The 12949-nt window shown below is 36.3% G+C and overlaps 1 protein-coding gene across 1 annotated transcript in view; it reads left to right on the top strand.

The window, feature by feature from the left end:
- nlk2 (nemo-like kinase, type 2) overlaps positions 1-12949 on the top strand; it is a 76092-nt gene that overhangs the window by 28499 nt on the left and 34644 nt on the right. Inside the window, exons 2-3 of the mRNA XM_084419768.1 lie at positions 7972-8101; positions 8330-8385. Of these exons, the coding sequence (XP_084275894.1) occupies positions 7972-8101; positions 8330-8385 (186 nt within the window). The remainder of the gene's footprint in view (positions 1-7971; positions 8102-8329; positions 8386-12949) is intronic.

A 12949-nucleotide genomic window follows, 5' to 3' on the forward strand; every position in this document is an offset into this window, starting at 1 on the left:
ACAGATTGAACGGTCACTGTCCATTCAGTGCTGCACTGTCATCTTTTCTTGCATTTGTTGACCGTGTTTTAACGGAACTCTTCTTGGTTTTCATTTGGATTTCTGAAATTTAGTGCAGTTAAAGCTGCACTGAAATGTGAAAGTTTGTGCAGTGATCCATTAAATCTTTTTGTAATGCTTTCATTTTGGTGTTCAACAAGTATGAGATATTGTTTGTTTGTTAGTTTTTTACAATATACTTTGCCGTTCAGAGTTTTGGGGTTAGTAAGATTTTTTTTTTTTCCTGTGATCAAAGCTGAATATTCAGCATCATCAGTCTTCAGTGTCACATGATCCTTTAGAAATCATTCTGATGTGATGATTTGATGCTCAATAAATATTTATCAACATTATCAATGTTGAAATCAGTTGTGCTGATTCGATTTTTCTCAGAATTCTTTGATGAATAGAAAGTTCAAAACTACAAAGTACAAAGTTTTTTATCTATTTACAGCCATATTTATCCCTAATTTCACAGTCACCAGATTTGTTGCCCAAGGTTTTGATTAAGTATATACACTCACCTAAAGGATTATTAAGAACACCATATACTAATACTGTGCTTGACCCCCTTTCGCCTTCAGAACTGCCTTAATTCTATGTGGCATTTATTCAACAAGGTGCTGAAAGCATTCTTTAGAAACGTTGGCCCATATTGATAGGATAGCATCTTGGAGTTGATGGAGATTTGTGGGATGCACATCCAGGGCACGAAGCTCCCGTTCCACCACATCCCAAAGATGCCTTATTGGGTTGAGATCTGGTGACTGTGGGGGCCATTTTAGTACAGTGAACTCATTGTCATGTTCAAGAAACCAGTTTGAAATGATTCGAGCTTTGTGACATGGTGCATTATCCTGCTGGAAGTAACCATCAGAGGATGGGTACATGGTGGTCATAAAGGGATGGACATGGTCAGAAACAATGCTCAGGTAGGCCGTGGCATTTAAATGATGCCCAATTGGCACTAAGGGGCCTAAAGTGTGCCAAGAAAACATCCCCCACACCATTACACCACCACCACCAGCCTGCACAGTGGTAACAAGGCATGATGGATCCATGTTCTCATTTTGTTTACACCAAATTCTGACTCTGCCATCTGAATGTCTCAACAGAAATCGAGACTCATCAGACCAGGCAACATTTTTCCAGTCTTCAACTGTCCAATTTTGGTGAGCTCGTGCAAATTGTAGCCTCTTTTTCCTATTTGTAGTGGAGATGAGTGGTACCCGGTGGGGTCTTCTGCTGTTGTAGCCCATCCACCTCAAGGTTGTGCATGTTGTGGCTTCACAAATGCTTTGCTGCATACCTCGGTTGTAACGAGTGGTTATTTCAGTCAAAGTTGCTCTTCTATCAGCTTGAATCAGTCGGCCCATTCTCCTCTGACCTCTAGCATCAACAAGGCATTTTCGCCCACAGGACTGCCGCATACTGGATGTTTTTCCCCTTTTCACACCATTCTTTGTTAACCCTAGAAATGGTTGTGCGTGAAAATCCCAGTAACTGAGCAGATTGTGAAATACTCAGACCGGCCCGTCTGGCACCAACAACCATGCCATGTTCAAAATTGCTTAAATCACCTTTCTTTCCCATTCTGACATTCAGTTTGGAGTTCAGGAGATTGTCTTGACCAGGACCACACCCCTAAATGCATTGAAGCAACTGTCATGTGATTGGTTGATTAGATAATTGCATTAATGAGAAATTGAACAGGTGTTCCTAATAATCCTTTAGGTGAGTGTATTTGATACCGAAATGCCAGATGCTGGTATCATACCAAAACCAAAATTTTGGTATCGACAATCAATTTACCGACACTACAATCATCCCTTCTTAATCCTGAGGGACAGTTTAAGATCGACGGCTATGTCGATTTCTGCCATAGTCAGAACGACAGTTTCAGTTCAAGTTCAAACAACTGCATTGTTTGTGGCTTGAAATGACTTCTTCACAGTAGATGACTTCTATAAAGTATGTTATTAGGAAGTCTTGAATACACAGAACATACAGCTTTATTTTTTCTGTTCACAGAGTTCTGTTTTGTGAGCAATTTCTGGGACTGTTCGCAGTTTGGAGTTTAAGCTTTTATTCTCACAAAGCACTGTGCAATTTACCAAACACTTAAGGACAGTTCCTTTAGTGACAGTATAAGCAAACACAAAGTTTTGCTCCTCTAAATTGGTCTGTATTTGTTGTCCGTTAAATAAGCCTTTTGGAAAAATACATCCTCTCGTCAGCGGCCTGAAACCTTGTTGGGTTTCTGAAAATACAGTTGTTGTTTTTTTAAACGTGCCATTGTCCCTCAGTACCAATATGAATATGGTCGATGTTGAATTATTAACGACTGAGGTAAAATGGCTGGCCTCAGATTACAGAGCGATCGCTATAGGTTTCTCACAGTTCAGAAAGCCCAACCCAAAGAATAACACTCCAAGAGAGAGGCTTTTAATCACAAAGACATCCTTCAGCAGGAATTACCCACTTATACGTGACTCCCGTTCCCCTGGTTAGGGGCAGATTTTCATCAGCACATTGTTGTATCCACTAACTGGTGTTATATAGATACAAAACACAGCAATCTGCCTGCGATACGAATCCGCATGTGTTAGCCAAGCAGAATCAATAGCCTTTGAGACTAAAACAAATCTTCAAGGAGTGAGACTCGGCTACGCGAAGTGTATTCGGCTCTTGTAGTATTCATGAGATGATCTGCTTTTTTTTGGGCTCATGGATTTTTCGCTGGCTTTGAGGAAAAGCAGAATTCACCTTGAGTTTGGCTTTGCACCAAAAATGTTCTTTTAGATTTTGCATTTGAGGTTATTTTAAAAAGGTGGGAAATTAAACAGTCTACACTATTTTTTTTTTTTATATATATTTAAAGTACATTTCAAAGTTTGGTGTTGATTTATTTATTTATTTTACAAAAAATGTTTTATTGTTATTGTTACTCTTATGATCATCAAGGCTGCATTTATTTTAACTATAGAAAAATACAGTAAACAAGTAACGTGATGGCAAAGCTGAATTTTCAGCATCATTACTCCAGTCTTCACATGTCACATGATTATTCAGAAATCATTCTAATATGCTGATTTGCTGCTCAAGAAACATTTCTTATTATTATCAATGTTGAAAAAATTTGTGCTGCTTAATATTTCCACTATTCTTTAAGGAGTAGAAAGTGAATATAATTTTTTCTGGGCACAGTTATTTATTTAACAATATCTTTATTATCTTTAATTAGTGATAAATGATTAACAGATCATTTATGAACAGTCAAATATATATGATTATATACGGTACATGTAACCTGTCAAAGGCTGCGTTTATTTAATCAAAAATACAGTAACAACAGTAATATATATATGTATATATATTACTTTCATAACCATGAGATTTATATGTATTTAACTTTTTTTTTTTTTTTAATAATGCTCTTTAAATGTTATATAAATGTGATGGCTTTTATCAGTGATAGTTATTATAAAGGGATGATGAAATATCTTGTGTGAGGAGCTCTTAAACCACCTCACATTTTTTACTGGTGATATCTGTGTACCATAATTTATGTTAAAGTGAAGGCTTTGCTCATGAAAATAATTATAGTACATAAGGTTTGCCCATAGGCTTAACTTACTGAAAGACATGTTACAATATGTGTACACTAATTGCATGGCATGGCTAATTTTTGCATTCGAAAATATAGACAGCGTGCAATGAAATGGAACAAAACACAACAATCCCGAAAGGTGATTAAAACGTTGAATTATTTTGAACTTAAAGAGATAGTTCACTTAAAAATGAAAATTCTGTCATCATTTACTCACCCTCAAGTTGTTCCGATCCTGTCTTAATTTCTTCCTTCTGCTGAACACAAAAGAAAATGTTTTGAAGAAAATGGTTAACCAATTAGTTGCTGGCCACCACTGACTTCTATAGTAGGAAAGAAACTACTATGGAAGTCAATGGGGTCCATCAACTGTTTGGTTACCAACATTCTTCAAAATGTCTTATTTTGTGTTCAGCAGAAGAAAGAAAGTAATACAGGTTTGGAACAACCTCTAGCTTACTTTTTAGAACGTCAAACAAGATGTTAAAAGGAGACTTTTTTTTTTTTACTTTTTTTTGGAGGACATGTTCATGTGCCCTTAGAGAGAGAAAAGCCATGTTTGAAGTACATGGATAATATTTTTCCTTTTCAGAAAGGCTTTTCATCTTTGAATAGCCACTGATTAAAAGTGGATGGGGAGAGAGAGTGAGAAAGAGATGGAGCGATAGACAGAGAGTGAGAGTGCGGCATATCTTTCTATTTTAGACGTTTTGCTCCGTTATCTCCAGGAAGTAGGTCCTGTGTGTGAGTCCTGAAGAGCGTTCCGGGATCTCGGGTCCATGCGTCAGGCGGGCTCACGTGGCCTCGTGTTGTAGTTTTCTTTGGCACCTGGAGACGGTTCAGGGAGGGATTTTGCGGCAAGGCTGCTGACACAACTAATGAGTTAAATTAGACGACTCCCCCTCATGCACGTCTGTGAAATTAAGCCTAGAAAGACACAAAAGATAACAGAACTAATAACAGGTTTTAGCACAATAAGGCAACTAATTTACATCACAAATATGATTCATATATATTTTTAGCACCATATTTTTATATTCAAAACTTTGAATCTGAAGTGTTTCCACTAGCATCAACAAACTGAATTGGAAAAATGATTGTTTTCAAACAGTTTTTAAACACTCCCCAATCTGCCCCCCATTGGTCAGACATACAGATAGTCCCGCCCCTAAACCCACACTATTGGACGAGTCAGTGTTGCTGTGACAGGCTGGTCAGGATGTGCAAACAAACTCAATCCTTGTTGGCCCTGGTAACTTCCTGTGCAAATGTTTCTGTTGCATTATCAGTCACATACAGTTCAGTGTGTATATCTATACTGAGTCTGTCTTTCTTTATTGCTCTATTTTACAAGAAACTTGTCTTCATTTCATGCCTCCTGCTTTAGTGTTTGTTTTGATACTGAGGAGAGATGGCAGTGCTGTAGCGATTTGCCTTTTTATCAAAGAAACATCTCTCTCTTTCTCTCTCTCTCTCTCTCTCTCTCTCTCTTTCCTCCCCCTCTCCCTCGTGCTGTTGTCTAATCCAGCTTGTGAATCACATGCCGTGACCAGGCGCGTGTGTTCGAGAGTGTTTGTGTGTGTCATTGTGCCGACCCAAGAGACTCCGTTAATCATTCATTTTACCGATCAATGTTTCTTCATAACCTGAATAAACACCTCATTTGTTTTTGTTCCCTAATATATCTGCTAGAAATCTGTTCCACCTTGTCTTACTTTTCCCCCATATTGTTTCAATAATTGTATCAAGCACATTGTGTGATATTGTTTGAAAATATTGGGATTATATATACATTTAATAAATAATATATAATATATTTTGCAAGGATGTATTGCATTTGATTAAAAGTGACATTGAAGACATTTCTATTTCAAATAAATGCAGATTTTTTTAAAACTTTCTATTCATCAAAGAATCCTAAAAAAAAAAATGTATCCTAAAAATCCTAAAAAACTTTTCCACAAAAAAAAGGAGCAGCACACCTTAGCAGTAACATTAACTGTGCCCAGAAAAATTCTATACACTTATTAATCATTAAAGAATGGTGGAAAAATGTATCAGTTTTCCACAGAAATATTAAGCAGCACAAATGTTTTCATGGATAATTTCTTGAGCAGCAAATCATCATATCAGAATGATTTCTGAAGGATCATGTGACACTGAAGACTGGAGTAATGATGCTGATAATTCAGCTTTGCCATCACAGGAATGCATTACATTTGAATTTTTTATTAAAATAGATATTAATGTAATTACATTTCACAGTATTGCTGTTTTTACTGTGTTTTTGATCAAATAAAACAGCCTTGGCTATAAGAGACTATTTGGATAAGAGATAATTGGTACTTTAATAAGCATGTTTTTCACTGTCAACCCTTTAAGACCTGTCGTCATTTTCTCCCCCTTCATTGTGATCCAAAAAACTTACTCTCTTATGGAACACATAAGAAGATATTTTGAAGAATGTTTCTTATACAATCAAAGTTAATGACTTTGGTTTTTCTATGGACAAAATGTAAATATATATATATATATATATATATTTAAATATCTTCTTTTTAATCTGTTATTATCGGGATTACATGAAACTGTGGTATGTTTCCGTGAGCATTAATTGTTTTTCAGTCAGAATGTTCCATTCTGTTCCAGGTGAGGTGTACAGGGACACACTTACTTGTGTACAGTGATCACACCTCTGAGGTTTATGAGCCACATTTGAGACAATTATTATAAGACAAAAACAGCTATTAATATATATAACGCCCTAAGCATTTTGTGTTGTGAAAAGCCTATACTGTACATACATTTTATGACAGGTCTATGTATTGGTTTGAGACTTAATGTGCACTTTGTAGTTTGCATAAATATACACAAGATGCATTTCAGAATCATTACCATAATATTTCCCTCTTGAATTGATGTAGTCAATGCATAAAAATGAACAGGCATGGTTGCACAGTGGCAAGTTGAAATGACTCTGTATGCCGAGGAAAGGATAGTTGCATTTGTGTAATGTGTTTAACATTGCTGTGGAAAATGTGTTACTGTTCAGGGAAGAAGGAGAGGCACTTATAGCAATTGGCATCTCTCAGTAAGGTCACATCAAGCTGCTCATAGCAGAGTGACGACAAAAGATGTTCACAAACATTCAAGGCCATTACTGAGGGCCCCTCAGCGCTTGCCTTTTTATCAACAAATCATCTCTCGCTTGCTCTCGTCTTCTTTTCGTGTCAAAATTCAACAAAATGTATGATTAAATCGCAGAATAGTTGTGGGCGATATATCAAATATTCACACTGTACTTGCAAAGATTTTGCTGACAAAAATAAATAAATAATCAACAGTATGAGTATCTATTATTTCAATGCACGTCTTATTTGTACATGTAGAATGTATCGTGACTCCTTGTATCGTGACTTCCAAGTATTAGCATTGGATTTCATAGATTCAATTCATTTTTATGAATCACTTCAAACTGTCCATTTCAGTGAACTGATTCAAAACAATTAATTCGTGTCACCAACAATGTAAAAAAAAAAATGTGCTAAATTGTTTTGTATTACTATATATTGTGTTATTGGTGAAACTGGTCACATTTTATTGCTTTCGATCATTTGAGTATAAAAATCAGTGTGGAGAACAAGCCTTTATTATATTTTAAATATTGTTTTACTTTATTTTACTTCTTGTATTAAACATTTTGAATGATGGTTACAAACTTATATGTATACATATATATATATATATTTATATATATACACACTACCGTTAAAAAGTTTCGGGTCAGAAATATTTTAAGAAATTAATACTATATTCTGCAACAATGTGACAGTAAATACACAGTAAATACATGTGACAAAAATTGACTGTAAATAGTTTTTATATTTAGAAAGCTTTATATTTCAAATAAATGTTGTTCTTTTGAACTTTCTATTCATAAAAGAATCCTGAAAAAATGTATCAGTTTGCACAAAAATATTAAGCAATATTTTTAACATTGATAATAATAAGGAATGTTTCTTGAGCACCAAATCAGCATATTAGAATGATTTCTGAAGGATCATGTGACACTGAAGACTGGAGTAATGATGCTGAAAATTCAGCTCTGCCATCACAGGAATAATGAAATAATGATTTAATTATATAATTAATTTGTAATTATATTTCACAATATTACTGTTTTTACTGTATTTTTGATCAAATGAATGCAGCCTTGTTGAGCATAATAGATTAACACACTACCAAAAAAGAATGTAGACATACATTTTGGCTATATCACCCAGCCTAATCACTTATTTCTCATCTTTTACTTTTCTCCTCAGGTCGGTGACAGACCCCAGAGATGGCAAACGTGTGGCCCTTAAAAAGATGCCCAATGTCTTCCAAAACCTCGTCTCCTGCAAAAGGGTTTTCCGCGAACTGAAGATGCTTTGTTTCTTCAAGCACGACAATGTAAGCTCCCCATCCTCTGTTTCTTTTTTTTTAATCAGTTAGTGTTACCTAACTCTCGCTATCTACGTGCCGTCCCCATGGTGCCATTAGCGTGAGCCTGGCTAGCTCTCGCTGTCCCTGGGCTGCTGGTGCCTGGGAAACGAATGTCATGTGAAGGCTGGTGTCAGTGCCCACGTTCTCTGGCGTCAAAGCTGACCTCTGGCGCGCTCTGTCTTTGTTTCTCCACAGGTGCTGTCAGCTCTGGATATTCTACAGCCTCCACACATCGACTACTTTGAGGAAATGTATCCTAAACAGAAAGCTACTTTACCAGCTGCTGATTATGATTATGATCCAACCAGTTTGGATTCCAAAGAATTCCAAAGAGTAAAAAGTTCGGCTGACACAATAATTATTTTGGATCGAATCCGGTTTCTCCCTAAATATAACTATTGTAATATTTCTCTGTAAAATAATGAATTTTTTTTATATATATAATGGTGTTTTGCAGTACAACTGTAAAATTCCAACACTAATATTTATGGCTGCCTTAATTTTTTTTTTTTTTTAACATTAAACTATCAAGCTTTTGTTTTGAGAACTTAAAGGGATAGTTCACCCAAAAATGAAATTCTGCCATAATTTACTCACCCTCAAGTTTCAAACCATAGAATAGTTTTTTTTTTTTTTTTTCATATTATGGAAGTCAATGGGGTCCATCAACTGTTTGGTTATCCATATTCTTCTCTTATCTTTTGTGTTCAGCAGAAGAAAGAAATTCAAGGTTTGGAACAACTTGAGTGTGAGTAAATGATGACAGAACTTTCATTTTTGGGTGAACTATCCCTTTAAGCTTCTCTTTTGTTCTCAACAGACGTATTATAAATGCTTCTCATGCAGAGATGAGTTCATGTGGAGCTGCATTTACTGAGAACCAAGCCGCTCTTAGACACTAAAAACACTGGATCATGAGCTGCTCGTGTGTAAAAGAGCACAGTGCTGCGATACACTCAGAATCACAAAGTTGATTTGATTTATTTAATTCAATCACGGCATTTGCGATTTAGTAATCACACTAAACCATATCACAATTTTGGTTTTATTTCAATTAATCATGGAGGCTTATTTCTTTGTTTACCTGTTTTTTTTTTTTCCAGAATCCTCAAGCTTTCTGTTTATTTACAGATTTAAATGCCATTTTAAATCACAGATTTTCTTTGTGGTTTTTAGACCTTGAAAGCTAAGAGCTTGAAAACAATTAAAAAATTGTAAGTAGCTGAATGAAACAATAGCCTGTAGATTTACAGAGCTCTGGTGTGGAAAGGGCATCTGACGTCTTATTTTAAAGTCTTAAATCGCGCATATGCTTTTTTTGTGCCTTTTGTGGTTGCTAAAGTGGGATCAAGCTGAACACTATGTTTAGAGAGGTGATGGCTTGCCTCACGCTGTGCTTGAGTGTTTTTGATGGCAAGAGATCCAGTGTACTTATGAGAGTTAGTGTTCCATTTACATTATAGACAAAACAGGTCTGATTATTCTCCTCATTCTTTCCTTTGCCTAATGGGTTTGTTCTAGTGGAATATGGATAAAGTTTCATTTGGATTTCAGAAAAAGCTGACATGTTATTTTTAAGGCCTTTTTTATTTTTAACGCTTTCTGATATTTCCTAGATGTGGTCTGCAAGACGCTAAAGGCAACCCCAGCTTCTTAATTTGGTATATAATTTAATAAGTGGAATTACACGCTTTCCCCGTTTGCCGCTCTTGCCCAGTCACCCGATATGCACTCTGTAAGCCACTTTTCTGAGAGTTTTTTTTTTTTTTTTTTCAAATACCAAGAGGCTTTCTATGATTTGAGCTGGAGAGTCTTCCTCTTAAATTAGCTGGATTTTTAGCTTTTTCAAAATCAGGAACAAAAAAAGGCTTTTGTGTTAATTTGCTTGGAGATTTATCCTGCGCTTTTGTATTTTTAGATGTTTCTCATGCAGCGTGACCGCTGGCTGTGGTCTGGATCGGGCTTCGTTTCACAGTGTTTGGAATCATCTAAAAGACATATAACATTACTAAATAATGCTGTGTGTGAGTAAATCCACTAAAGAATGGATGAACATGCCAAGCAACATACATTTTAAGCTCTCTACAATGATAGATTTTTTTGGATTTAAAAGTGCTTTGAGATGTAATGCACATTCAATCATATTGCATGCTTGCATTTCTCCATTTCGGCTCCAGGATTAAGGGGGACATATCGTGGGAAACAGGATTTTCCTTGCTTTTTTAAATACAAGAGTTTAATGTTATAAATGTGGTAAAAATAACATGAAATGAAGATATTAACATATGGTTGGCAAAATGAGTGTAAATGTAAACTACACCAGTACACAGAGGTTAGCCAATCATAGTAAGTGGTCATTTACATACTGAAATGCAAATGCTGTTTAATTTTAAGGCTCAGGTAGAGGAGGGAAAAATATCACATATAATTTAAGACCCAGGGCCCTATCTTGCACCCAGCGCAATTGACTTTGTACACCGACGCATGTATCATTCCTATTTTGCACCCGCGCACAGTGGACTTTTCCCTCCACAGACGCACGTCGGTAAATTAGGGAATGAACTTGCGCTCCCGGGGGCGGTGCAGCGCAAAGAGGAGGCGTGTTTCGGCGCAAACGTTCCCTGATGCTATTTTGCAGGTTTAGAAAACAGCGTTGCACATGTTATTCAGATGCTATTTTAAGGGCGCATGCTTGGCCATAATCAATGTAGCGTGTGCACAACGCGCATACACTTTGATTCTCTCATCTACACAGCAGCAGTTTTCATCTTTGCAAATCATACATTATTACAAGGAAAAATATTAACACACGAGGGAAATCATTGTTGTGTCCATGAAGATGTGAAAAATAGGCATAAATCTAGCTTACAAATTTACCCAAATTATTATACGCCTGTTTAACGAAGCTAATTTGTGTGGGTTTCTCCCATCCCCAATGTAACTTCTCTGTCTTTTATGGCCCTGACGAGAACGTCGGTCTCCTCGGCTGTGAACCGCTCCTGGCGTGCGCCTGGCAAATCCGCCATTATAATAGCAATCCGCCATGGAACAAGCGGAAGGGAATGTGAGATGTCGCTCTGATTGGTTTATTTCACGTTACGCCCAAACCACACCTATGAATAATGAAGCTACTTCAGACCAACCCATTTTAGATTTGCGTCGGACGCAAGAGTCATTTATCCCGCCGGTATAATAGCAACAGCGCCCAAGACCCGCCCACAAAGTTACTTGCGTTTCGCGCTTGATACTTGCGTTTCAGATCGTTAAAATAGGGCCCCCAGTGTTTTTATATACAGTGTTATGATATGGCTATAGTTATTTTACTTAATTGAAATAAAGCTGAAACAATATAAAGTATAAATATTAGAAATTACAAAAGCACAATGAAAATATATGCAAAATTAAACTTAAATGAAAGCTGAAAATATAAAAAATATCACATTACGTTATAAATATTCATATTCAAAATATTAATTATTAGTATAATTAGAGATGCACCAATTGCAATTAATTGAAATAAACACAACTTTAAGGTTTTCAGGTCGGTATACAGTATATTCAGGTAAGAAATTCTACAGAAATGAAAGTAATCAAATGTAAAATAACACTGAATAGATTTTATTGTTAAAATTAAATACAGATCAATGCTTACAATTAGTTACACAAGTTATTCAGTCAAGAGCAGAGACAGAGAGTGATTTTCTTTGTCTTTTGTTCTTTTATTAACATGACAGACAGCAGCAGGTTTATTAGGCTGCTGTCACTTTAAGAGCTTATGCACGGAGCCAATATACTGTTACACAACATTATCTCTCCACTATTTATTTTCCAAAATTGACTGTTTAACTGAATACTCGCCAAGACGGGCATTCTGGCATAATTTTGTGTGTATTTAACCATTTAAGCGCATTTAAGGCTTATGTAGGCTCCACTTACTCCTTATTTACACGTGGAAAATCAGCTGATTCCGGTCCCTGGCCAGTCGATCGGTGCATCTCTAAGTATAATAGTATATAAATAATACTAAAATAAAACTTGACCAGGCCCACAAGGAGTCTGTGCACACAAAGTTTGAATGCTCGTCGTAAACTTTGGCAGTTGTGCAAGAAATATAATGATTTAAAAAAGTGCAATATGTCCCCTTTAAAGTAATAAAAAGGGAGAAGCTGTGTCTCTAAAAATGTTTCGGTTTGTAAAATTATCTTCATCCTTTACAGTGTGGTGAAGGCTTTTGCATTTTCCATTATGGTCTTCTACAGAAGCAGCATAATTAGAGATTGTAAACACTTATAAACACACACACACACACACACACACACGCACACACACAGGTGCAGAGGAACATTCATATTCTGTGTGATAGGCTAATATTCCCCCTCAGTGCCACTATCTTTGTTCTGCTTAACGTATTTATTTACTCAATGGATTAAACAAAAAATCATATCCTTCTGCTTTCGCACAGCACAGTAGAACCTTTGTGCGCTCATTTGAATGGATTAAGAAACAAAACATCAATGCGGTCGGCTCCTTAGTGTCGTGAGTCGTATATTCGAAAACCGCTCGGTTAGACATGCAAAAATGTGTGATCCTTAACATGTACATGTACCATTCACACACAAATTTAATAAAAAAAAAAAAAAATGTTCTAGAGCCTGGGGTTCTGGCTGGCCCTCAGCAGACCTGTTTGGAAAGGTTATTTCATACATCACTGCCACTGTGTATTCCAGGCTAATTATATCTTTTGCTGAATTGTGTCTTTCTGAGTGACTGATGTGTGAATTGTGCTCGATGCTCCTTGTCATAATGGCTGTTATT

This window comes from Rutilus rutilus (assembly GCF_951802725.1).
Source record: "Rutilus rutilus genome assembly, chromosome: 9".
NCBI lineage: Eukaryota > Metazoa > Chordata > Actinopteri > Cypriniformes > Leuciscidae > Rutilus > Rutilus rutilus.